The 26,877-nt window shown below is 44.3% G+C and overlaps 1 protein-coding gene across 6 annotated transcripts in view; it reads left to right on the forward strand.

Annotated features, from left to right (window-relative positions):
- The first annotated feature begins 366 nt into the window (after positions 1 to 366).
- The window catches only part of LOC308597686 (transducin-like enhancer protein 4), a 135,465-nt gene continuing 108,954 nt past the window's right edge, over positions 367 to 26,877 (forward strand). For 3 of the 6 annotated variants that reach the window (XR_014013106.1, XR_014013107.1, XR_014013108.1), the window contains exons 1-4: positions 368 to 823; positions 1,691 to 1,788; positions 3,056 to 3,119; positions 4,562 to 4,606. Coding sequence is in view for 1 of the 6 variants with exons in the window: in XM_081213668.1 (XP_081069794.1) it covers positions 779 to 823; positions 1,691 to 1,788; positions 3,056 to 3,119; positions 4,562 to 4,606 (252 nt within the window). In the remaining 5 variants the exon portion in view is untranslated. Of the gene's footprint in view, positions 824 to 1,690; positions 1,789 to 3,055; positions 3,120 to 4,561; positions 4,607 to 26,877 lie in introns of those variants that run through there. The other 3 variants (XR_014013105.1, XM_081213668.1, XR_014013109.1) reach the window with 2 other exon arrangements.

A 26,877-nucleotide genomic window follows, 5' to 3' on the forward strand; every position in this document is an offset into this window, starting at 1 on the left:
AAAACAACCCATTCTTTTCATCTCGGGAGTTCCTGGTGGCTTTCAAGAAAAAAGGATTCCTTCTCTTCCTCCCCCCGCCTCCTGTCTCTCTCTCTCTCTCTCTCATCTGCCTCGTCGCGAAGGGCCAACAACTAAGATCCATAAAAGTTTTCAAACGGAAGAGGCGGCTGCGAGAGGCATCTGCTGCGGGGAGGATCGCGCTTGGTATGAGCGGAGTTTTCCTCTCCCTTTGCTTCGCTCGCCACCGAGGGGGACAGGCGGAGGCGGAGGCGGGTCAGCCGCGCTGAAGGCAGAGCAGCGTCGACCCTCGGACCGCCGGAGAGCCAGCGAGCGAGCGAGCCAGCGAGGAGGGAGCCGCCGAGCCAGCGCCGCTGGCGGGCCGCGAATGAGCAGCCTCCCGCCGGCCGCAAGCGGGACATCGCAAGCGGGACTTGCCGGGAGCGCCGCGGCGCCTGGACCTTCGGACTGCGCCTAGGGCCCTGGGCGTGGGAGCGGCGGGCAGTGGCCGCAGCCTCGCCGGCGCGGCTGCTCGTTGGCCAGGGACGCCCCCGGGGAATGTTGCACGGGTCCCCTTCTGCCGGGGACTCAGACGCCGCCGCCGCCGCCTCTCGCGTGTCCCCCCCCGGGGTGGGAAGGTGCGGGCAGAGCCGGAGACGCTCCTGGCAGCGCCGGGCAGCCCCGTCCTCCTCCGCCTCCATCCCCTCCTTTGCATCGCTGCAATTAAAATCCATGAACCGAGTTTTCTTCCTGGCCCAGAGCACCCACTAAATCGGTTTGGATGATTCGCGATCTGAGCAAGATGTACCCTCAAAGCAGACACCCGGTGAGTAGCGGCGAGACCCGGGGCGAGGCTGGGGGTCCAGCAGCATCTTCCCCCCCCCGCGACCCTCCCCCGAAAGTCTTGTTTACCAAATGGGAGGGGCGGAACTGTGCGGTCGGTCCGGGGAGGAAGGGAGGCTGGGGACGGTGGACGAGAATAAAGACAAATCTGCCCCCCCTCCGCTTTGCCTCCCGCTTGGAGAAGGCAAATGAGCGAGGGAGGAGGAGGGTGAAGAGGTGGGAGGGAGAGTTGGGCGAAACAATTGAGTTGTAGCCATTTTCTTATTGTTGTCTTTGGCTTTCGAGGCTTCACGGTGTCAGGGGCTGGTTTCCGAGTACTTTCCGGCTTGCTGAGCCTTTGAAAGAGTCGCAGGCAAATGAAGCGGAGAGGGAGCGGAGGAGCCGTCCTCTTAATTCGGTTTAGCTGCCCAGTGCGTTGCTGCTGCCCATTTGTGCCTTGCGGTTCCCTTTCCCCGCCCTCGGCCCCCTTGCATCTCCCTCCGCGGGGCAGCACAAGACCCCCCCCCTTCCTTGAGCCCTTGCTGGTGCTGTCGGTTGGCTATCATGCTGGAGAGGGAAGATGAGACGAGGAGCCGCTGCCGCTGCCTCCCTGGGCGGCTTCTGGAGGGGCGGACGAGGCTCCGCTCGGTGGGCGCGGGAGGCGAGCCGGACGGGCATGATTGAAAGACAAAAACACTCGGCGTGTCCGTGCGCGCCCCCCCCCCCTCGCGCCCCGAGTGAGTTTTAATTGCTCTTTTCCTGATTGATGTCTGGGTGACCTCGGCAGGCATGTTTGTATGTGTTGTGCGCGCCAATGGCGAGGCTGGGCTGAGGAGTAATTAAAACATTTCATTCTGATGACCGCTTCTAGGCACCGCATCAGCCTGCGCAACCCTTCAAATTCACCATTTCCGAATCCTGTGATCGGATTAAGGAGGAGTTTCAGTTTTTACAGGCTCAGTACCACAGGTAATGATGTTTACTTTCCCTGATCCTTGTGTTTGCTTATATCTTGTCACTCCCCCTGCCACCCCTCCAGGCATGGGCATGCGTCTCTCTTCTCCTTTTAAAAAATCATCCTCTTGTCTTCATCACAAAGAGATGGCATCTTCCCCGCCACTCTGCCAAACAAAACAAAGCGCAGCGTTCCCGGGTCACAGCCCTGATAGAAGGGTGCCACTTCATCTCCTTTATCTTGGCAAGGAGCTGTGCCCACTTGACTGAGGGAGGTTTCAGGTGCTAGGAGTGTGCTTTTAAACATATCCCTGAATATGTTCACAAACACTTCATCAAAGGTACTTCTTTTTTTAAGTTCTTCTGAATTAATCCAGGTGGAGGAAACACGCCTTTAAAAGGTTAGTCTTGGCAAATCTAAAAGCAAAAGGCAAATAAAAGTGCTCTTATGGATTGGGCAGAGCATCAGGAGCAAAGTGTTTGCGAATCAGGAGGTTTGGAAGCTGCTGGGCAAGGATTTCTCCCCCTCCTGGCCCCAGTTCTAGGGGTGTAAGCCAACAGGATTTGAAATCTCGCCCCCGCCCACCCATGCACATCTTTGCTTAAATTAAATGTTTTGACCCCACTCCTTCATATCTTGCGTGACAATGTGCCGTGTCAGGTGCTGATAGAATGGAATTGGAGCTGGAGTGTCCTCTCATTATCCTTAGGGTAGAAGTACTTTTATACTCGACAAACAACTCTCAAGATTGTGTGTGTTGGGGGTGGGGGACTGCAAAGAAGGCTTTATTGCTCAGAAGATGTCACTTGTAGATGCTGTTGTGCTGCTTCCTTTAAAAGCCTAAAACCTTTCAACCCTTTCTATCTTGAGTGGTTACTCAAAGTTATACTGCCCGTTTAAGGGCAAGCGAGATCACACGTAAAGGGAGCTTAAGTAGTGGTCTTTTTGAAAGAATTCTACAATAGCAGGTGATATTTATCCTTCGAAGACAGTCAAGACGCCTGCCTGAGAATTCCATTTTCTGACCTGTTTCCCTACCACCACCTCACCCACGCAAGATGCATTTGCCGGAAAACTTTCCTGCATTTTGGTTTGAGCAAAGGACAAGTGGATCTTACCGACAAGGGAAATCATAGATTCGCTCTAACTACTTGAATTTGGCTTCTTATTAATATTACAGAGGATAACCTGCAGGGACTTTTCATATATCGAGAGGCTATGCAAAGGGGCATTATTAAATACTCATGGATGTCTGTGTGCCTGTTTCTTTTTCTTGAACAGTTTAAAGCTAGAATGTGAAAAACTGGCCAGTGAAAAGACAGAGATGCAGCGGCATTATGTCATGGTAAGCAAGCGGCATAACGAATTCAAAATGTCTATTAGGGTGGTATACGAACAGAGAGGAACACGAAGGTTGCTGGAGGCAGTCAGCTAGCTAGTGATAAGAGGCACTGTTGTGATGAAGGTTGCGTTAGGAAACCTTGGCCCTGAAGGTTTTGCGCCTGCTTGTTATTAGGCGCTTTGACATAATTTTTTCTGCTCAGTGGAACAATCCACTTGGACTTTCTTGTGTGAAATGAGTGTGTTCACTCCAGCACCCAATGGGTCTTGCATGGCAGAAGGTCCTTGAAGACTCTTGGTGCTTTAAGTATAAAGAATTCCTTACCCTTTGACATATTGATGAAAATATGATTAGCTGGTCAGAGGCGTATCCGAGTTTGCATGTAGTCTTCAAGACAAAAGCTTCCAATCTGTGCTTTCACCTGCCATTGATCTGCGGAATAAATTTGTCCTTTCAGAGAAAGATATTTACATTTTAAGAGGCAAGACAAAGAGAACCAGCACTCTAATAAAAAGTCTTAGTTCTTAAACCTGTTGCTTAAGAGCTGCCAATTAAAGGCTTCATGGTTAATTGAGGACGTTGGTGACCAGAGTTTTTGTAGAAAGGACCTCTCGCCTCCCCAGTATGTATTTGAGGACTCCCTGCAGCAATGATTGGCATATGATGAAGTCTCTAAACACCTAATTTTCTGATGGATTGGGATGTCACCCAAAGAGCTGTTTTCTATCTGCTCATCTGTTTATATGAGGAAATAATTGCTTTCTTTATGTGATGGAGTGACTGTTTTAAGGAGGACAGTAACCTTGAGATATGCCGCCTTCTAGCCAGAGCAAAAGCTATCCATCAAAGCTTCTATTCTGGCCTTCACATGTTCTGATGTTCCTTGTGCATATGGTACTAACTGGCGAAGCCGAGCTATCCTGGAATACAGAAACGCAGGGTTTTCCTTTTCTTTTTTTAACCACACACACAATTGTGTGTCTGCTTTGAATCTGAAACGCTCTGCTGTTTTATTTCTTTGCAAAGCCTATATTTGCTTGTAGTCATTTCATGTTTTTAATTTAAAATATCGAAAGAAAAGTCTCCTCTACATTGCTGATTTATGACCCTGTCTGCTTTCTAGCATTTCCAACATTTTACCATCTTAAATTGGTGCTGTGGAACAAAATGTATACTTGGGCTCTGTCTGATCTTTAATAATTGTATTTGTCATTTATCCTTTCTGGTATGCACGTGTGTGATTTCCTTCACCCCCTCCTTTTTTGAGTGGTAGTTTAAACAAATGTAGAATTAAAAGCAGACTAACACAAATTAGGAATGTGTATGATTTGAGGAGATTCAGCTTAGTTGCATTATGCTGCATATGCTTTCAAAAGATTGCAAATTGTGTGTGTTTGTATGATTACATATTCTAAAATGAGTTCATTTTCTTCTTTCTTTCTTAGTATTATGAAATGTCCTACGGGTTGAATATAGAAATGCATAAACAGGTAGGTAACACATTCCTTCTTTTTGTAAAGTTACTGTTTTCTTCAATTTTTAATCCACTTAAACTACAGCACTTCTTTCACTCAAATTGTAGACAAGATTTTGATATATTTTTTTGCTCACCGGGACAAACTGTGATTCTTTGAACGTGCCATAAGAGCCTATGCAGGCAGGTGTAGGTGGTCTTAATATTTTGCGATCATTCCCTAAAATGCCTGTGTTGGATTTGTGTTGGATAAATGCTGTTGGATTTGGTAACAGGTGTGAAAATAATCTCTGCCTGAAAGTAGTCCAGTTGTCGCCTGTTGATAACAAAAACAGAATTTTAGGTACGAGCTGTCTGAGTTGAAGCCTACTGCCTTGTTGATGGGCAGTGGACCTGAGACCAGTCTGTGTATGGTGAAGGGGCCAGTTGTCTTCTAAAGTTGTTGGATGTGTAAGTTGGTGAACTTCTTGAGATCTGTAGAATGAAAAAAGGAAGTTGATGCGGAATGAGAAAGCCTGCCTCTGGGTCCTTTTATGTGGACCACCTCAGGAAATCCTGCGCTTCAGTGCCAAACACTCTTCACGGCAGATGAGCTTATACTGATGTGCCGCCCTGGTTGTAGACACCAGCAGTTAGGCCACGACTGGTAGGTTAATTTTTGTTTTTAGGTAACTCACTGAATGAGGCTAACCTTTCCTGGGGAAGAAGTGTGATTAAACAAAGTTTTTTAGAATTGTGTATTGCTGAAAGTTATGGGAAGGTGGTAATGGAAGTCGTATAGCACTGCAGCATAATTCTGATCAAGTGTTGAATTCTGTATAGTATGTGAGAAAATTTGACTTCAGAATTTTGGTAACTGCTCCGTAGTTTGTTCTTGTATTTACACTTCTGCGGGTTTGTCGCAATAGTTAACCTGCTGAACTGGGCATAATAGTAACACACTGTCTAGTGTCTACTAGCTTAAATTTCCTTTTCTGTAACATAACAGGGTTTGCCTGCAATTCAGTTCATTTTAATTGCGCCAATTCAGATGTTGAGGACATGTGCAAGTATCCATAGGGTTAATGGTTAATATTAAAATTAATTAGTGCTGTGAGCTATTGGGAAGAATTGTTAGTGTCCATCGTGAGGAATTGTTCAAAACCTTTTGAAGTCAGGAAAACTTTGTTATGTTTTGACTTTGATGTAAAAACTCATCCATCTACCTTTTTTAAGGACAATAGAGTATTTTTGTATCTAAACAAAATTGGTAACCAAAATTCTCATGGATTAGTTTATGTGGTTTCTGGTATGTGTACAGAAAGAGCTATTAGCCGTTTGTTCAGGAACACATTGAGAACAATTTAATATATGTATATAATTTTTTCCCCCTTCTTCTTCTGGGCATGGGGAACCTAGAAGGTGGAAAAGTCTAGATATAAAGTCTGTAATTGCACTGCCTCAGTTTAAAACAAAGAAAAGTGGGCTTTAATTTTATTTCAAATATTTCACATTGAAAACTGCTTGCATCAGGGTGCTCTGAGTAAATTTTATATTTAATTTGAAAATGTGCTGATTTTGAAGGATTGAGTTTAATTAGAGTATCGTTTTTCCATCGCTGTCATTTCTGTTCAGATTAGTAGTGTCAACACTCCACCTTTGCAGAAAACACTTCTTTTAATACTTCTTATCACATGCTGCTGACTCTAATGAAATGCAACAAAGAAAGTTCTTCGCAGAATTATCATTCTGAAGAATCTTATTGTCTTATCTCTGTTCCTCTGCAGTGTAATATGTGGGCTTGGTAATGTGGATCATAGCATTTCCCCACCCGCCTGCAACCCCGTCCAGTAAAGTTCCCCATCTGACATCATGGAAATATTGAAAGCCTCCCTTGCTTAAAGCCACCTTCTTCCAAGGGGACAAAGCCTTCGGACCTCCGCCTCTTTGTCCTGCCCTCCCCCCACCGCCCAAATTTTACCCAATTGAGGCAGAGTGATCTGCTTTGGGGATTATTTGTGGGTTTTGCTCTTATATTCAATCACACAAAAATCCTGAGGGCAGTTTATCACATTATGGAATACAGACAGCTCTGCAAGCCACCTACTTATTATATTTCCTTTATTCCTGCCCCTCCTCTATTTCTCCCCCCCCCCCAAGAAAAAAGCACAGAGGCCTATCTATCTTTATTTGTTTTCCTAGGCAGACAGCCTTGGTTTCTCGTAGCTCCTTTTCCAGATGTAGTTGCTGGATGCCCTTGTAATGGAAAGCAGGCAATAATGGAGCGAAGTTGCCCTGCGGCATAATTGGGCCTAGTTCTCAAGATCAGGTTAGGCTTATTCGCTTATTAGATTTGTGTCTCGGCGGGTTCAAAAGTAGGGCTCCCTGGAGTCCCTGGAAGTACCCTAGTAATTGGTGGCCCTGGTATTTGAAACCTTTGTGTATTTTTCTGTTAAAACGTCTGTTCTTCTTGGCTGCTCCCAGCCACCAAGTATTTATTTTTAGAGAATTTTTTCATTGGAACAGAAAATGATGGCTGTGATGGAGTCATGACTGTGATTTAGCAAATTGATAAAAGGATAAATGCACATAGCTGGCTGGCGCTGTGTGTGTGCCTTGAGGGTGGGGGCGAAGAGGATGTGGCAAGGTTCCCCCCCCTTTCTCCTCCCCTTTCGCAAGGCTGATCATCAGTCATCCTGTGTTGATTTTGATAGAAGACTATTAAAGTGAAACCTATGGGGAATTTGTCATTCTGAAAGGAAAGCTAATGTAATTAGTACCAATTAAAGTACATTTAGCAAATTGGATTTAATCTTAATTAAGCCTGCATAATGTTGCCAATTTTTAACAATTATGTTTGAGAACATAATTAATTTAGATTTTGGTAACTGAGTAAATAGCATTAGACTGATAGAATTAGTTTTCTGAATTATTTAGGTTTATTAAAAAACAGACAGCCAACACCAACAACCCTGGCGTGTGGCACAGAATTGTTGTTGTTTGTTGTTTTGCAATCTCTGCTAAAATCAATAGTGTAGGCTAAGTGTGTTGGGAGATGTCAGATTAAAATGTGGTGTTCGTCCCCCCCCCCTTTTGTTTTTGCCTTGGGATGTGAAAAAAATTGTAAGCATTGCTCTCTATGGCAAGATGCTATTGATAAAGCTGTGGTCCTGAATATTACTAAGAAGAAAGTGCCTTGTATTCAGTAGGATTTATTTCCAATCAAGCATGCCCGTAATTGTGTTGTTAACAGCATTAGTGTCCTGAAATATTTTTGGATTTTTTAATGGGCCAAACCTTCTTAAAAGCACATGCACACACTAGCACGTCTACATAAATTCAAAAACATATGGATGTGCTATTTCTCTGACTCTTTGGATTGTATTTTTGTTATTTTAATTAGTTGATAATGATAGGGTATAATAATCTCATCGTTTTAGTCAATCGGGAATTGAAGTGCTTTTACTCCAATATTCACTATTAAAATAAGAATTAGCCCTTGGCTGCAGATAAGACAGTTATGAATAGTACCAGTGGGAAGTTAAATAGGAGGCAAATATCATTCTCTGCGTGTGTGTTTTTTCTGAGTTGAGATTACAGTGGCCCTTTTGTTTTCCAGCAAAGCTCTTCCTAGTTGAAAGCATTCTCAGATAAACTGACTCCTTTTCCTATGGATATGTTCAGGAGATCAGACCTTGGAGCTGGACACAGGGACATGAATGGCATGATTTGTTTTCGTGCGTGCGTTTTCAGAAGCATCACTGTACTCCCCTCTTTCCTTCCTCCCTTTCATTGCAATCCATGTAAATTTTATTACAAGTCTTAGGCAACAACCATTTGAGTGCTTCTAAAATATTAATTGAGTAGAAATGAAAGGGCTCTGGCCAGCTGATAGGATATCATAATCGTAGCTGCAGTAGTCGATGGTAAATGATGATAAATGGCATTAGGAACCTTTTAGCAAACTGTAATAACTACAAGGAGGGAAGCGGTATGGATTTGCATTATATCTGATACCCTCTGGTACCAAGTGGATTGCCAATACTGCTTGTTTAGCATTTTCTAAGGGCAATAGGATATTGATTTCTGACTTACAAGGAACAGCTCTATTTTCACCATTGAAAAGTATTGCAGGTTGTTAAGAAGAAATTGACTTGAAGAGGCCTGACTGCTGCCCATCATGGAGCAAATAAAGCAAAACTGCCGAAGCATGGTGGTGCAGTGAGATGGGGCCCTCAGCAATTTGTTGCTATTAATTTACCATGCTCGACAGCAAATCAATCGGCATCTACTTCATCTGCTGGAGAAAATGCTGTCCAGGGCAGATAAAAGGCCCCGCATAGTACAGGGAATAAGGCTGGATTGGCCAAACAGAGGCTGCAGTTAATGTGTAAATAAGTGAAATCAAGGCAGCTCTTGCAGAGGAAGCTGTTTTTAATTAGGTTGGGGCTTTATAGTGAGCTATTTAAGAAAGTAGCATAGAGCTTGGAGGGGAGGAGCAGATTTATTGCCGACTGGGTTGATATATGGTTCGTATGACATCCTAGCCTTGAGTCTGCTTACTGCTGGAGCTTCAGTAAATTACTTTGGTAAAAGACCAAAGATGGAAATCCATTTGTTTAATTTAGAGCTGGGTTTTGACTGTTTTTCACCTCTGGGGCCACAGAATACTCATATTGTTGAAAACTACGGGTATATTCTCTAATGTGATGAAGGGTCAGTGGGTTGCTGGGGTCTCTGATTTAAAGGAGGGCTCACGTCAACCCCTGACCCACCCGTAGTGGAAAGCCAGGGCCAGACGCCATTGTCTTGGTACCAGATCAGGGCTGCTCACCACCCCATCCTCAGGTACGCACATTTCCCTCTTTATCCTAGAGGGGACAAAAGAGAGATTTGCCACCACATTCTGTGTGTGTCCGACAAGCAAACTGGAGCTGTTCCCAGCCGCTCTTGGTGGCCTGTTGTCCTGAGTGGCAGAGTGTGTCTACCTGAGCAGGTGAGCAGCAAGCAAACAGAAGCAGCTGCTGTTTGTTGGTTTGCAGCCTCTTCTTGCAAGTAGTAGCTGCCTCCACTTATACTCTGTACAGGCTTCCTTATTCACTCAAGTGTTGAGAACAGCTCGGTGTTCAGATCCCATCTGCAGAGGAATGTCATGTGTGGGACAGAACTCGCACGTGATCAAGGATCCTCTCTGTTGGGACGAGCGTATCTCTCTTTACATTCTGAACACACAACTCTGTGGAAATTAAGAAAAAGGAGTGTAATTGTTTAAATGACATTTCTCTCTGTTTATCTTTCTGATTACCTGAAATGTTTTTGGATTGCATAAGGTTGCACCATGTATGTGTACTATATTGATCCGTAGCTGGAGAGATGTTGCCCGCTATTCTGGAGGAAAGCTGAGGAACCCACTAGAATTGCACCTCTTGAGTTTTCTCTCCATTTATAGACAGTAGGAAAGATTTAATTGAGATACCAGCAATGTAGTAGGAGCTGGCAGAAGAACTGGGAGGTTTAACATCAGATACACTAGAAGTGAAAATGTAAAAGATTATGGTGTCTCACAGTGTTAAGGTTCTAACCGTGTGATTTTCTAACCTTGAGTTCTAACCTTTAGATTTTCCATCAAGTTTTAAAATATAAAATGGGTTGACAAATCAGTATGAAGGCCAGACTTCATGTGTCCTAGTTTAAGATTATTAAGCATGTATTGTGAAACTGATTAAGCCAAAATAGCTCATTTTGGACCACATCTTCCTATCTGTGACATTTGGATCACAGAGCGCTCCTATGGCCACAGCTCTTTGGACACGGGAGGATGGGGGAAGCAAGGGTTTGTCAGCAGCAGGAGATTCTTGTAAACAGAGCCATACACTTGGGAACAGGAGCAGAGAATTTGAAAATAGGATATTCTTATTTGGTTTTTTTATGAAGTTGTATTGTTCCAAATTTAAAATAAAATGTACATCTTTAATAAAATGAGGTTTGCTGTTGCAGGACCTCAGTTGCAGGGGCTTTAGTAGTTCCATAGTATCTTTCATTGCTGTAGCAGGAAAGGGATTAGTTACTCTCGGGATAGCTGGATTGAGGCTGATATGCTCTAAATACCAATTTGTTCTCCCCCCCCCCACTTTTTTGAAAGGCACTAATTTCCGCGCTGTATCACTCAGTTTAGCATAAGCCTCATTTACCTGCACTGCCTGGAAAGAACAGAATCATTTGTATAATTAGATTTTCATATATTTGAGAAATAATAAATAAATAATAGTAAAAAAAGACTGCTTCTATAACGTTCCATTGCCCCACAGGTATGCATGGCGAATGGGATACCTATTTTGCCTTGATGCAGTTACACTGACATTTTGCAAAGCAAAAACATACGACATGGGTTAACATGGCCACATCCTTAAACATCCACAATCCAGATGTCTAAAGATTTAGCTCTTTTATCCGCACTTCACATACTGTGAGGGAGAAAAACCGATGTGGCAGCAGCAGCGTACCAGTAGCAGTTGGGCCCATTTGGTAAAAAGTTGGCTCATGCTACTTTTTAGGCTGCACGCAAGGCATTTTCCATAGTAAACACACACAGAGAGTGAATAGAGGCACACCTTGAAACAGCAATATGATGTTTACCTCTGTCAAACGTGATTGCTATGTACAGTCTGGGATGTTCTTGATGATACAAGTGAGTTTTCCATCATGTTTATCCATGTTCTTATTAATTGCTGCGTATTCATAAATAGAAATATTAGGGCTGATTGAGTTTGATTTGTTCTAATTATTCTGGAGCAATTAAACTCCATACTTGAAAAATAAGAGAGATGAGTTTGTGTGACTATATGAGCTCAGTGCCCATTTGGAACTTGATAGTTCTGAGCGCACCATTTGCTTCAGAAAGTGTTTGGCTACATGTTGGGAGAAAGTCATGCTATTGGCTCTCTGAAAAATTTGATGCCTGTGACGTGTAGTGAATGCCATTTATTCCATGCTTTTTTTTGCACTACAAAGCAGAACTGATCTCAGCAGGTCTGATGCTAATTGGCAAACATAGGTCAGCTTGTAATGGTGAGCCTCTAATCAACAAAGCCTCTAATATTCCTCTTAATTGAAGAGTGTAAACACTGGACCAATTGTCAGTCCATTGAAGTTAAGACCTAAATATTTATGCCAGCGTTGCAGCCTGCGAGCAACAGCCCATGAGGCTGGCACAACATCATATTACTATATTGCACTGTTGCAACAATTGGTGACCACCATTCTTCTAAACATTTATTCTACTGTGTAGCAAGTCTTTGGATTTGGATGCTACATTTATAATCAACAGCTAGAAAAGCCATATTAAGGAACATGTTGTTTTTTGTTTAGCCGGTGTCCTATGTTGTGCTTTTTAACCAAGAAAAAGAATATAGATTCTCTTCTAATATTTCTGAACAGTTAAGGCCCTCCCCCTACTTTTTTCTTTCTCTGATTTCCTTTGCAGACATGTGGGCTGGAGTCCTCCAGGTTAATATCCAGAGTGGTTTCGCCAAAGCAGCTGGTCATATTCCAGAGCAGGGTGGCCAATTAGGGATTTGTGGATCACAATACAGTTTTATCTGCCCTTCAGCAGTGAAATTTTTGATGGAGAAAACATACTGCATGCTATTTAACTCAGTGAGCAGGACACTTTTGTTTTTGGAAAGTATGCATGTGTACATTTCCCTCTTTTAGCTTATAGAACCATAGAGATCTGGAACTGGAAGGAACTCTGAGGGTCATTTAATCCAACCAGCTGCAATGCACACAGTAGTCTCCCATCCAACAGGAAACCATACTGGACCCTGCTTAGCTTTGCAAATGTGCTAACAGTTTTATTGCTGCACCACTAGGGGTTATGTAATGTCATGGCCATTCATTTCAATTAGTCTGGTCCAAATTAGAATGTGCTTACTTTCAACCCAAACTCAAGTTGTCCTTTCATAGTCCTTTTGTGCGGGGTTTGATGTATCACTAAAAATAAATGTAGGAAGTTTACTTTATTTTTCTTTATAGACTCCAAATATTTACACATTTGTTCCTACTAACTTAAACTATTTTGGAGCATCTTCAGCTTATCATTCACTTGATAATTCAAATATTTATAGCATGGACTGCTTTCAGTTTTTGGCTCTGACTGTTAATGGTAAAAGACTGGAAATTAAGCCTTATGAGGAACGCTTGAAGGAGATTGGGTATGTTTTGCCTGGAAAAGAGGAGATTGAGTGGAGATATGATAGCCATCTTCAAATATCTTAAGGACTGTCACATTGAAAGAGGGAGCATACTTGTTTTCTTCTGCTCTGGAGGGTCGGACTCAGACCAATAGCTTCAAGTTACAAGAAAGGAGATTCTGACTAAACATTCAGAAAAAGCTTCTGGCAGTAAGAGCTGTTGGACAGTGGAACAGACTCTCAATAGAGATGGTGGACTCTCCTTCCTTGGAGGTTTTCAAGCAGAGGTTGGAGGGCCACCTGTCATGGATGCTCTAGCTGAGATTCCTGCTTTGCAGGGGGTTGGACTAGATGGCCCTTGGAGTCCTGTTCAACTCTGATTCTATGATTGTTCCTCATAGCCGTATCTAAAGTTACATTTCTGTGTTGACATTTTGAGAGATTTTAGGAAGTTGGTAGAATATGACTAACAATACTCATCTTGATAATGCAAAAGTAGCCAGATGTGATCTGAATTGTAGACTGTGGTAGATAAAATCTGGGGAGGTTAACCAGGCCCTTTCTCGGGCTTCCATTTGGCTGCTCATGTGTTCCCAAGTTTTGCGTCTTTAGTCATTATCTGATTGGTTTGTGGTGCCTCAGTTGTGGAATCTCCCCTAGGAGATAAGGATTAAGGATCCCTGGACGGTTAAGTCCAGTCAAAGGTGATTATGGGGTTGCAGTGCTCATCTTGCTTCAGGCCAAGAGAGCTGGCGTTTGCAGAGAGATTTCCGGGTCATGTGGCCAGCATGACCAAACCGCTTGTGGTGCAACGGGACACCGTAATGAGCGCCAGAGTGCATGGAAACACCGTTTATCTTCCTGCCACAGCAGTACAGTGGTATCTTGGGTTAAGTACTTAATTTGTTCCGGAGGTCTGTTCTTAACCTGAAACTGTTCTTAACTTGAGGTACCACCCTAGCTAATGGGGCCTCCTGCCGCGCCGCAGGAGCACGATTTCTGTTCTCATCCTGAAGCAAAGTTCTTAACCTGAGGTACTATTTCTGGGTTAGCGGAGTCTGTAACCTGAAGCATATGTAAGCTGAGGTACCACTGTACCTATTTATCTACTCGCATTGGTATGCTTTTGAACTGCTAGGTTGGAGCTGGGACAGAGGGACGGGAGCTTTTTCCGATTGGCAAGTCCAAGAGGTTCAGCGGTTTGGGACCGCAGTGCCACCCACAACCCCAGGATATTTTGGCACCTACCAGGCCTTTCCAAGTTGCTTCTGGCATTAGTGTTTATTGTTTGGAAAGTATTGAGTTGGTCCCAGAAGATGGTTTCTATGATGGTTCTTTAATTTATTTTAGGCATGTTTCTTATTTGTTCTTGTTTGTGTTAGGTTTCTTGCATTTTTATTACCGTATTTTTTTGCACCATAACACTCCCTTTTTTCCTCCTAGAAAGTAAGGGGAAATGTCTGTGCGTGTTATGGAGCGAATGCCTGTGGGTGGCGGGGGGGGGGATCTGCTGCAGTCGTGAGCAGAGGATCCATGGTTCCCCTTCCTTCCCTCCTCCGTGGTTACAAAGCATGGATCCACATGGATCCTCAGGATTTTTGCATTGGGCTACTCCAAACTCACTGTCAGATCACATGTCTGTGGCCACAGCATGAACCACAAAAATCATATATCCACTATTCCGTTTAGAATATTTTTTTTTCTTGTTTTCCTCCTCTAAAAACTACGTGCGTGTTATGGTCTGATGCGTGTTATAGAGCGAAAAATACGGTAATTTGTAGGCCGCCCTGAGATCCTAGGATGGATAAAAATAGATGAAATAAATAACTCAAAATCATGAAAGTGTTGCCTGCTAAAATGAAGTCTTTTCAGGTTCTAAAATCATTTCTGACATGTGTTTGGAAATACTTGATTCGTTTCAAGGTCCCCTATGGTGATTGTGTGTTAGTCTGAAGGGCTCTGATGATGAACAAAATGGAGCCTTCCTTCCTCCCTTCATTTCATTCTTGTTTTCAGTAGTTGCTTTAGCACTGAAGGCGTGAATACTCTCTGAGTGTGTTTTGTGTATCTATATTCGCTCAAAAGCCTCTCCTTGTTTGTGGTTACCTGATGTGTGAAAACACCCCATGCTTACATACCACAAAAGAAGTTCTCATGTAAGCTTTTTTTTTTTCTAAATAGGGATTTTATTGCAGGTTTAAAAAACCCGTAGAGATACTAGTTCTGATTTTGGTGATGCTTCTCCTTTTGAGGCCACATTTCCTGAACTTGTGTTCTCCCTTCCTGCTTTATACCAAAGGCAAGGTTGAGTTGGACCTGGTCAGCTGCGCTTGGCTGCCCGCATCCTGGGCTGTAGTAATCACTGAACTTGATTGTCAAGGTCTGAAGGTGTGTGTGTGTGTGTGTGTGTGTGTGTGTGTGTGTGTGTATATATATATATATATATATATATATATATATATAGTTTCATTTTGGGTTCTTTGACTTGTTGCAATCAGGTTTTCTCCATACATGAATATTTGGAAGTATGCTGATGTAACCAAAAATGCAGTTTGGTGTCGTCTTGTGTCAGGAGTGGTCATGTAAATTCTGGGCCAGGCTGTTCTTAGGTTTGGCGCAGTGGTGAACTGAATGAGGTTGGATCCTGTTAAGACAAAGACCTTGTGGGTGGTGGTGGGCTTCCTGGGTCTGAGAATTGGGTAATTTGCTTGTTCTAGACAGGGTTGAAGGAACAAGTGCTTTTCCTTTCAAAGTCACCACTGGGGGCTGAAGTGACTTGGAACACCTTTCACCAGCTTTAGATGTGGTAGCTCTCACCATGCCTGAACTGCAATAGCCTTGCAACTCATGCATTAGTACTTTATTAAGCCCTTGAGGCGAGTCAGGAGGCTGCAACTGGAGCAGGATGCCATGGCTGGGTTGCTAAGTGCAGCCATTTACAACAAGCATGAAACACTGCTTTCAAAAGAATTGCACTGGCTGCCAACTGGCTACTAGGCCAGGTTTAGGGCAGTGATGTGTTTGCAGCACTTGTTGAAAACCAACTTCTTGACTCAGGCCTTGGAGCTCATTAGTATGCCTTGTTGCATTTTAGTTAATTATGTATGTGACTGTATTTATTGCTCTTGTTTTCAATGCACTGTTGTTAATGAACTTCTATTTTAGTTGGCTGTAAACTGCCTTACTGTTTTCAAATAAGGGGTGGTGCCTGAATGGTTTTAAATAAATAAATAGGAACAAGGGTAAGAAGTATTTCCTCTCCAGTGAATACACTTGATAATAACCATCTCAAAATGCTTTCAATGCCTGCTTCTGCATTCAAGAATTGAGCCCTTCTTAGGATGATAAAAGGCTGCCACTATATTATACAACTATGCAGGGCTTTTTTTCAGCTGGAACTCACAGGAACTCAGTTTCACCACCTCTCATGTGGGTTCTGGCACCTGTCAGGTGGGCGCCAATGCCATTCTAAGAACGAGGGAGAAGTTCATGGTGAGTTCCGGCGCCTCTTTCTCTAGAAAAATAGCACCGCAAGAATCAGTGCCCGGGCTTGCTCCTCATGCAGATTTATGCATGCATGTTTAAATGGAACTTACTCACAGGTAAGTGTGAAAAAGCTTAGCACCTTAACTCAATCAAACTAGACAATTTCTTCAACTTCACGACTGCATTCCTATTGCTTTCTGGGTCATAACTATACGGTTTCCACGCTTGCCTTCTGGGCTAGCATGATGGGCCAACATACATTCTCCATGGCTTTCTATACCATGACTGTTCTGTTTCCTCTTGGGGTGTGCAGTGTAAAATATCACACATCCCAGTTCTCTTTGTGGCTGTGAGGCCACAGCCTCCACCCTACCGACACCCCACATATTACTGTGTGCAATGCATCCCTGTGTGCCATAAGCTTTACTGCAACCTTCTGGAGAAACGTTCTCCTTGGTGTTATGTTTCTCTTTTCAACTTGTATGCCTGAGTCTCCAAATCCCCATATTCATTTTAGCTTGCAATTCCCCTCGCCACTTTATTTAGGAAGGTATTGAACAAAAATGAAAGGCTAACTAGATGATGAGAAGCCACTAACCCACGACTGGCCTCTAGCATCACCAGTATAGAAACAGTAAATAAGGCATATGGTAATGCTGTGGTTAATCCATCAACTGTGCTTTCAATTGCATCCTCAGGCCAGGGATGCAGATTTACTGTCTTAGAAAAGCATTTCTGAAAGCTGAGGGACCCGTTTCCCCTTGCCTTTTCAGAGTTTGGACCCAGAATCAACAAATCAAAATACAACAAGAGCAGCATATGCTCTCTGCAAAGACTTAATAAAACATTTTGGTACTTGTAGGCACTGACAGAAAAAAGCTGTGTGGAAATTTAATACTGCAGAGGGATGGTGAAATAGAATGAAAAAAAGAGTAATAAAAAAAAAATCTACCAGCTATAGGTTGAGGCTGTGTGTTGACGATAGAAGTGCAGTTGGGGGGTGTTATGAGTTGTGATTGCTACCTATTGAGGGGAGAGCAGATAGAGCTGAAGGCCACTGGGCCTTGTCAGTGTTTTTGTGTTGCACAGATAAAATGGGCTACAGAAGATTAATGTCATCACCGAGAGTCTGAGCCACTCAGTTTGATGACACTTGGCCTTCAGCTGTGCTTCAGTTCTTCCTCCTCTTCTTCCTTTTTTCAGGTGAGAAGTTCAGCGAGTGCAGTTTCTCCCGTCACGGTACTATTGTGTGAAATCCTGATGCTAGATGAAAGGAAGTCTGTAAAAATATTTATTTAGTGGCCAGACTTGTGTCTATTAGGGAAGGGCCATGGCTTGGTGGTAGAGCATGATGTGCTTTGCATGCAGAAGGTGCCAGGTTCATTCCTTGGCATGTCCAGGTAGGGCGGGTGGAGACTCCCGTCTGAAATCCTGGAAAGCCATTCCTAGTGGGTGTGTTCTGTGCTGGGCCTTGGAGCCTGATTTGGCACAAGGCAGATTCCTGTTTTCCTATGAATTAGCAACCTTTTGGAACTGAAATAAACCCCACTTAATGCAGCTTTCTGAAGCCCAGTTTGTTTGGCTTAATTGCTTTTCTTCATTGGAAGGATCTTTTTTATACTGGTGAGGAGACGGTGTCTTAACACTGTAGGAAAAGAGAGTTTAGCTAAGAAGCGACTGAAGGTGTAGTTTCAGCACAGAAGAAGAGAGGAGCAACACCAAAAAATAAAAAAACCGCAAAGCTCAACAGTGGAATTTATTTGCATGGCTTAATGTTCAAACATGAAATCTTCACCAGAAGCGTCTTGCATTCCCTGTAGACGTAGCCCAGTCAGTAACCACAGCAGTTTGCAAGCTCTATTCAAGCATAAAACAAGTTGCAATCTCTTTGCCTCCAGTGAAAGACAATGGCTGTGTTCAGACTACCATATTTCAACCTGGGCACAAGTCATTTTGCTTTGCATGTAGCCCCTTCTCTTCTTCCTTCATGTGTACTTGAATGAAATAAGTCTCCAGTTAGGGTCGTAAACCAAGGGGAACCTTGATGCCACAGATGTTGCTGGACTCCCATCGCCACTTGCCTTTGGCCACACTGGCTGGGGTTGATGAGAGTTGTAGTCCAACAACATCTGGAGGTCCACTGTCTTAAAAAACCATTCAAACTATGATTTAAGATCCTGGCTTGTTTCATAGCTAGTAACCATAGTTTCCAAGTTTGCTTGAAATGGTTCGGTGGAGACTTCTCATTTCATATAGATGAGGAGAGAACATATTGTGCGTGTTGGCAAAAGACTCTAGCATATCTTGGTTTATTAAATTGAGATAGGATCTTTTGAACCCAACCCTATATGTTGAAATGCATTGAGTACATTAAGTATTGTAAGTCAATGCTACTTTTGAGTCCTGGCTTGAGACTTTTCTGCTTCTGTGTTTGTTTTTTTAAAATGTAGTTTCTTGTTTGCCACAGAAAAAATATTTTAACATGCATAGTAGAATTCTAGTTCCAAGTGATTGTTCCCATCTCATGTATTAATCCTTTGAGGAACTACTTCTGTAGCGAGCAAAATACCTGAGAACACAATCATGGGGTATTCTTGTTTTTACTGTATTCTAGTTCAAAAAAACATAGAAATTGCAACTGGATTTAGAAAGTGTGGAGAAAAGCACTTGAGGGAATGGTTTGGCAAGAAAGGAGAATCTGATCAGGGAAGAATATTGTAGTTTGACGGTTGTGAATGAAAAGATAAAAATAACCCATCAGTTGAAATAACAAGGATGGAGGAGTCTAGGTTGATGTGAGGAGTAGGAGTGTTAAGTGATACTATTCAAGCTTAAAACAAGATCTGAAACAAATATTGGCAGAGATCTTTGATAAATTAGGAGTTTTTATTCAAGTAAATGAATATTTTGACTATGAGTGAAAAGCAGTGTTTGCTTTATCTCTACAATTAAAGTAGTATGTGTAGGACTTTTCTGCAATAAGTGATTCTGTGCAGATCACAGTGTTCCCAGGTACTTAAGTGCATTGTCTCTTTGTGTGTTTGCATATGTGAATTATGTTTAGTGCAATGTAATTATATATTTATGCCTTATTAGTCATGATAAAAGACAAAATGGGCCTTGTTAACTCACTGGGGTGGTGATTTGGTCCTTGCGCCATCAGCCTTTACCTGACACAGCTGTCTTGTAATTAACAATTGCTGCGGGGGTGGGGGGCGGGGGCTTTGTGCTTCCTTACTGCAGACACACACCCAACTTGTGGATGGCAACTGGGGAGGAGGCTAGCATGGGATGTGGGGCCAGTGGGGAATTGCTAATCCCTGGTGGTTCTCTAACTGAGCCATGGCAGGTTTTCTGTCACAAGCCGGCTTACAAATGTGAAATGCAGACCAGAAGACACTGTCAGAATGGACACTGAATAGGATAAGTGAGAAATCTGTGGCCCAAGGCAGCAATTTATGGGTTGGCAAATAGTAATAATTTTCAACCTGTTTCTCAAATGTTACTTTTTTTTTGCACACAAGCTCTACATGATTGGCACATAGTAGCAATTTAACATGCTATTTCTAAATGCCCCCAAAGGCTTCTGTGAGCCGGTATTAGGGCCAAGTGGTTTTTCCTCTGTACTTAACAGCCATGCCAGAACTGGCCAGTCGGAAGAAGCTTGGCTAGGAACTGGCCTAGCAGGAAAAAAGCAGAGCCCAAAGTTAGGAAATTGTGAATGTTGAAATGGATGCAGACACCAAACAGGGGGAAATGGGGGGGGGGGAGTCTCAGACAAATGGGAGGATCCTAATCTCACAGGAGTGACCAAAGCACTTCTGGATTTCTGTGAGGGGGGAGAGACAATGTGCTTAAGATGCATTACCTCCCTGCCTATCCCCAACCCCAGTTTCTGGTGAACTGATGGAGGACGACTTGCTCCTCAAGTATTTGTAATCAGCAGTGCAAGATCTGGCAGCTGACGAGTCTCATTGCCCACTGAGATCCAGGGAGAAAGATGCAGCTGCGCTTACATGCTCCCATTCAATGTATCAAAGCCATTTGAGGCATGGCTGTCGCTGTAGCAGGGATGCTGTGGCCTTGTACCTTTCATTACTCTTACGCTGCAATTTGCACCTTCCCGATGTTGCACAGTGCTACTGCTGGTGAAATAAGTTGTGGGTAAGGATAGAGTAAATGGAGAGGAGGGGGAGGGAAAGAGAAAAGGGGGCTAGATAGTGGGTGCAGGAGAGAGAGCCACATGCATTGTACAGGGGATGAGGGAACCTATAAGAACAGGAGAAAGTAGGAGAGCGATTGGACGAATGCGGAAGAAGGCCCACCCCTTTCTCTGTACCTGAAAGCGCTCTTTTCCCACCCCATTCTGTGTTCATGAGAATGCCATGGAGATAAGCAGCATGGTGTGTGGGGGGGTGTTGGGGGGTCAAGAGAGAAATAAAACCTTCTATTTATTGATTTTGGGCCTGTTCGCTTCCTTGCGCCACTATAAGCAGTTTTGGCAAACTAGCCCCCATAGTTATGCAGGCACAAAAGGCAGCGCACATCAGGCGTAAGTCAATCAAAGTCTACACTGGAGTCGTGGTCTGAGGGAGGCTTGCAGAGAACAAGGAACAATGGGGAGAAATTACTTAATTAGTTTTCTCTACACGTCTCCGATTTCCCCGCAGTACCATTCACTCTGTATGACAGCCTTCCCATTTCACAGTACTCCCTTTGAAAGATGGCAGTGTATTAGCATGTGAGACAACTGAGTGCAAGGGGGAGAGAGTTCACCACAGCAGTGGCACTGTCTGCATTCTTCTTCTTTTTTTTAAAGAGAGAGAGGGGATATATCTACATATATGCAGGTTTTGGTGTCTTCGGGTGTCTTCCCGTGTAAGAGTTGGGGTGTCTAGGCGACGTTTCGACGAGGTCTCACTCGTCATCTTCAGGCTGGTGCTTTCGGCTTCTTGTTACTAGAACAGAGCTCTGTTCTAGTAACAAGAAGCCGAAAGCACCAGCCTGAAGATGACGAGTGAGACCTCGTCGAAACGTCGCCTAGACACCCCAACTCTTACACGGGAAGACACCCGAAGACACCAAAACCTGCATTCCTGTACCCGTGAAAATCTACGAAAGCAAATATCTACATATATATATATATACACTAGATCTAGATCACATATGACGCGGTACAAAGTAAGACAGCTACTGTGAAGATAAAAGCTTGGAGCTGGACAAGGCCGCGGTGGCAGGCATAAACGGTTCAAGCACATATATATCTATTTCAAATTACCACATGCAGAGTTTAAAATGACTGTGTGCGTCTAAAGTTTAAGTCTACATCTTGGTCATGTTTATTAAGAGAGGCGTCGTATGCGTGGTTGACTTCCAATTTTGTGGCTTATTCACATGTTTTTGAAATAAATGACTAAGAGTCTCTCCAGGGAACTTGGCAATGACTCCACAACATTCCCAGGCTTGTCTTGTGGGAAATGTCAGCTTTGGCCCTCTGCAAGTTGGGTTCAACGTATAGGTCTTGGCCATGTGTGTGGGCTTCAGGAAGTCCTTCCTGTTCCATTCACAGCACCCAAAGGGAGAAAGACTCCCTGGTGTGACTCTTGGGGCACTCACACAATTGTCCTTTTTCTGCTGGATGAGCACCTTCCTGTCCTCCCAGGCCTTTGGATAACAATCCACCAGGTGCCTCATTTCTTGCACCAAGTTCCCCTTTGCTGGCTTTTGTGGTTTCAGGTGGTTTAGATCCTTTTCATGGCTGGGTTTTATGCTTATTTTAAGTTGTATTTTATTTTGGTTCTGAATCATACTTTTTTCTGAATCACTTCTTAACTTCATTGTTTGTGTGAGCTGGCCGGTGAACTTGGTTGGATGGGCGGTGCGCACATATAATTAAGAATAAACACTAGTAGTTGGGGATAATAATGTGACTTGCCACATCGAGCTCTTGGGGACCAAACTGGTAAGGGAAGAATTATTATTACCCATCCTCTGTCCACCAGGTAACATGGGAAGGAACTGAGAAACTGAGAGCATTACACCTGAAGGTAATCAGAAGGTAGCAGGCCTCACAGGAAGACCTGCAGTAAGTCTCAGTTTGCACAGTAGCAGAAATCACAGCGGCAGTTAAAAGAATTAAACAAGCAATAATGTGGTTTTCTGATTGTCTGTCTTCTCATCTCTGGATGCCTCATGGTTAGTGTGACCAAAGTCTGACGAAAGTGGTTCTTTCTTCCCCTCGCATACCTCCATCCATTTTGATGTTATGGTGAATTATAATGCTTCACCCCCACATGCCCCTCCCTTTTATCTGTTTTTAAGTCATAAAGATAAATTTGTTTTTGACTTTTGGGAGGATCAGCAGAAGGAGACTCGTGCATAATCAGAGCTGCTTTTGTGTCTGCCTCGTTGACATGTAAAGAGATTTCGGTGTTATACTTGCAGCTGCTCTTGGGGCCGCAGTGGTTAGGACAGGAAGGAAGTCTTCCCCAGTCTAAGAACAGGCAACAAATTTTTCAACAAGGCGGTAGCAGAGGATCTGTGAGTGATGTGTACTTTAACTTGCAAAGGAGGAATTCACATATCTCTGCTGCAGGTGGAGCAGAGATGCTAGTTTTCCTCCTTTCTGTGTCAGGCTGGAAACACAGAGCAGTTTGCCTATCCTGTCACCGCTTCTCTGCATATCTACGCCCGCCCTGAGTAAGTGACTGAAGTGATCTGCCATCCACTGCCACAAGAGAACTGGTGTGTTCCAGTGGCAAGAGTATTTGGAGCTGGAACGTTCATGGTTAAAGCAGGATTCAAGCAGGAAGTTCCCGGGATGGCCTTGAGTGGAACTGGTTGCATTCCTATCCCACCTTCTTCTCCAGGGAACTCAAGGTGGCGAACCTGGTTCACCCCAGTGCTGTTTTTCTGGCAGTAGTAAACAGTACAGTCATACCTCGGGTTGAACGTGCTTCAGGTTAAGCATTTTCGGGTTGCGCTCTGTGGCGACCTGGAAGTAACGGAGCACGTTACTTCTGGGTTTCGCCACTCGTGCATGCGCAGACGCTCAAAATGACGTCACACGAATGCGCGGAAGCGGCAAATCGTGACCCACGCAGACGCGGGTTGCATTCGCTTCAGGATGCGAACGGGGCTCTGGAGCAGGTCTCATTCGCATCTAGAGGTACCACTGTACATAGAACTGGCACTTACCACCCCCCCCACCCCATCAAATCTTGTGATAAGGTAATGGAGGGTTGGGAGAGCATGCAAGCAACAGTGGCTGAAAGGAGGATTGTGAAAAGCAGGAGTGGTGGCTGTGGCGAGGAAAAGGAGGCCCTTGTTTGGGGCTGCGGTTTCCGCTCTCAGTCTCCCCCTCGTCTGCCTCGCAATGCACTCTCCCCCCCCCCTGGACAAGTTGCTATGGCACTGCCTCACTTTCCTCACTGCTCTGCGAGCGGCTGGGCAAGTGCAAGAGCTGGCTTCCCTTTCATCTTTACTTGCTGTTTCCATGTCTGCGGGGAGGAGAGAGAGAGAGAGAAGGGGGAGAAGGCAGGGGCCTCTGCTGCTAGCACCACCGCCCTCCACTCCAGGGGAGAGGGGCACACAAAGTGGGGCAGGAGAGAGAGAGAGAGAGAAACGAGGGGGAAGAGTAGGCATGGCCAAACTTGGCCCGCCAGCTGTTTTGGGACTACAGTTCCCATCATCCCTGACCACTGGTCCTGTTAGCTAGGGATGATGGGAGTTGTAGTCCCAAAACAGCTGGAGGGCCAAGTTTGGCCATGCCTGGGGGAGAGGATTATTGTGATTACTGGCACCATTTTTCTAGAAAAAAAAGTACTGCCCCCCCCATTGAGTCCCCGTGACAACACTGTGAAGCAGGTTATCTCAAGAGGCAGTAACTGGCCCAAGGTGAGCGTCACAGCTGAGTGGGGAGATGAGCCCTTTAACCACTAGTGTGCAGGCAGGAGGGCATTTTTTTTTAATGTGGATGACTGTGACACTTGCCAGACAGATATTCCTTGAATAAACTAGAGCTGAGCCAAAATGTGTCCTTTTGCAGGGGACTGGAGGGGCATCGCTCTCCCCATCCCCTCCAGTGGCCCAAATTACAATAGGACTGGGGTAATAAATGAGTGCCACCTGAGAAATTGTTTGAGAATGTATTCTCCCCATTTAGCTGCGGTTTGCTGTGGCAGGTGAACTGGGCCAACGTTGACCAAAACTCCCTCTGCTTCCTTCATCCCTTTGTGACCTAAGGCAGTTCAGCCAGTCACTGCCAGTAACTTTATCACCGCCAGAAAGCCTTACGGTATATTGCTGCCTGTGCCCAGGCATATTCATGTTTATGGACATCTTGTGCAAGAGAATTATGTAATGGGCCTCTGTCTTAAGTATTTCTTACGTGAACTTTGCTGTTGAGTCAGTTTCTCATCTGTGCATGAATGTGACCACTTTCTAGGCGCATGTACTCCTTAAGCCCTCGTCATTTCTTTGTGTGGTTGGCATCTGGTCATCATAACAGATATATTGATGTCAGTCCCTTGCTATCTTAAAGGGCAAGAAACAGCACCTTATGAGTAGATGGCAGTAATAGGATCCATACTGATAGAATAGGCTCTTCCCTCTCACACCTGTCAGCAAGCCTGCTGTTTTTTAGTTAGTTCTAAAATACATAAAAGCTGTACACTCTTAACAGAGGCGGGACATGGTCTGTGTAGCCCACCTCACATGTTTAAGGAATCCCTGTGTGCTTGAAGGTATGTGCACAACCCCCCTCTCCTATTGATGACTGTTACAACCTTAGTTTGCCTCTGCTCCAATTGAAAATGAGTAATAAAAAAGGATAGTTAGAGCTATCTTACTCTCGGTTGCTTTGTTCAGGATAACAGTGTTGGGTATTTGTTGATCCTATAATGTCGACCCAAGTTTGTAGAGAGGTTTAGGGTACACATGCTCTGGCTGAGGGGGCCGTGGCCCCATCCCCAGGCACATTTTTGGGAGGGGGCGCAACCAGGCACCCCCACAACCGGCTCCTGCGCATGAGGCAGCTTCCTGGTACCAAGAGCCAGAGTATTATCTGCGTTTGTGATCCCCAGCAATTGGCGTTAAGAAGTGTCCTGCCACTCCTACTAAGTTATCCAAAATGTATAGAACAAGCACCAATATTTGTTGAAAGTGTAAAGAAAAGGAGGGTACCTTTTATTATATGTGGTGGTCATGTAAGACAGTGTTTCCCAAACGTTTTTGGGCAACGGCACACCTGTTTATTGAAAAAAAATCTCGCGGCACACCACCATTAAAGCCCCGCCCCGTGACGTCAGCGCGCAGCGTCACGCCGGGAGGATTTCCCCTCCGGTCCCATGCCTTCGTTTGGGGCATCGCTCCGGCTGCTCCCTCTCCCGCCGCGCAGGAGCGATGCCTCTCTCTGGCTCTCCCTCCGCGCAGGCTGAGGGAGGGAGGGGCGCGTGTGACCCGTCTCTGCTGGGAGACCAAACCCAGCGAGACAGAGTCGCGCGGAGGCGCCCAGGCAGCGCTGCCGGCTGCGAGGAGGAGCGCCAGGCAGCAGCAGGAGGCGCGGCCTCTCCTCGCCGCCGACGCCCCGCCTCTCGCCGCCCAACTCGCCCGCCTCCCTCCAGGCATCTCGCGGCACACCAGCCGGTGTCTCACGGCACACTCGTGTGCCGCGGAACACCGGTTGGGAAACACTGATGTAAGATAACAAAGTCTTTTTGGGAACTGATATATAATGAATTGAAAAAAAATGTTTAAAATATCATTTGTTTTAAAAAACCCAGAAGCATTTCCATTAGGAATTATAGGTTCCGATATCCCAAAAGACCAGAAAAGACTATTTATGTATGTGACAACAGCTGCAAGGATGCTACTAGCCCAAAGATGGAAAGAACCAACAGTTCCGACTAAGGAAGAATGGCAAGCCAAATTGCTAGACTATGCTGAAATGGCAAAACTGACTTGACTGGGAGACTCCGGAATAAAAATAATGGGGGAAATTTATAACTTACTTAGGAGATCATTGTAAACAAATAAAAACATTAGCTGGACTTTAAAAACAACTTGTAAAGAAACAAAAAATATGGATAATTTATAGAGATGAAAACTGTGGAGAATGTAATGAAATGTAGTTTTAGAAAAATTATGTTAAAGACCCATGCAGGGAATGGGGGGAAGTCACAAGATTCAGGGAATCTCATATATGGATATGGTAAAAGTTTTTTTCTTTTTATTAATTTGAATTTGTTCTTGTAAAAGCAAATAAAAATATATAAAAATAAAATAAAGGTGAGCTTTCACATAAAAAAGAAGTCGTATCCTGCCTCCATAGTGGAGGTACAACATAGACATAATGGCTAGTAGCCACAGATGAAATTTCAACCCTTTTTTTCTGAATCTAAGCATGGTAGATTTCATCTTTGTGAGATGCATTTGAATGACCATAGACCAGAGTATATACTAACAAACTGGAGGAATGCCTGCACACCCTGTAACAGATGCAGATAACTTCCAAGCAGTATGTGAAATGATGTCCTGGTCAGTGTGTGCTGTCATGTCTTCTGCTGCTGAATTTCAGTGCAAACCCTAACTTTCTGTAGTATTCTTCAGAGATTGCTGTGTAATGTAGGCT

Source organism: Podarcis bocagei (genome assembly GCF_964188305.1).
Source record: "Podarcis bocagei genome assembly, chromosome: 11".
NCBI lineage: Eukaryota > Metazoa > Chordata > Lepidosauria > Squamata > Lacertidae > Podarcis > Podarcis bocagei.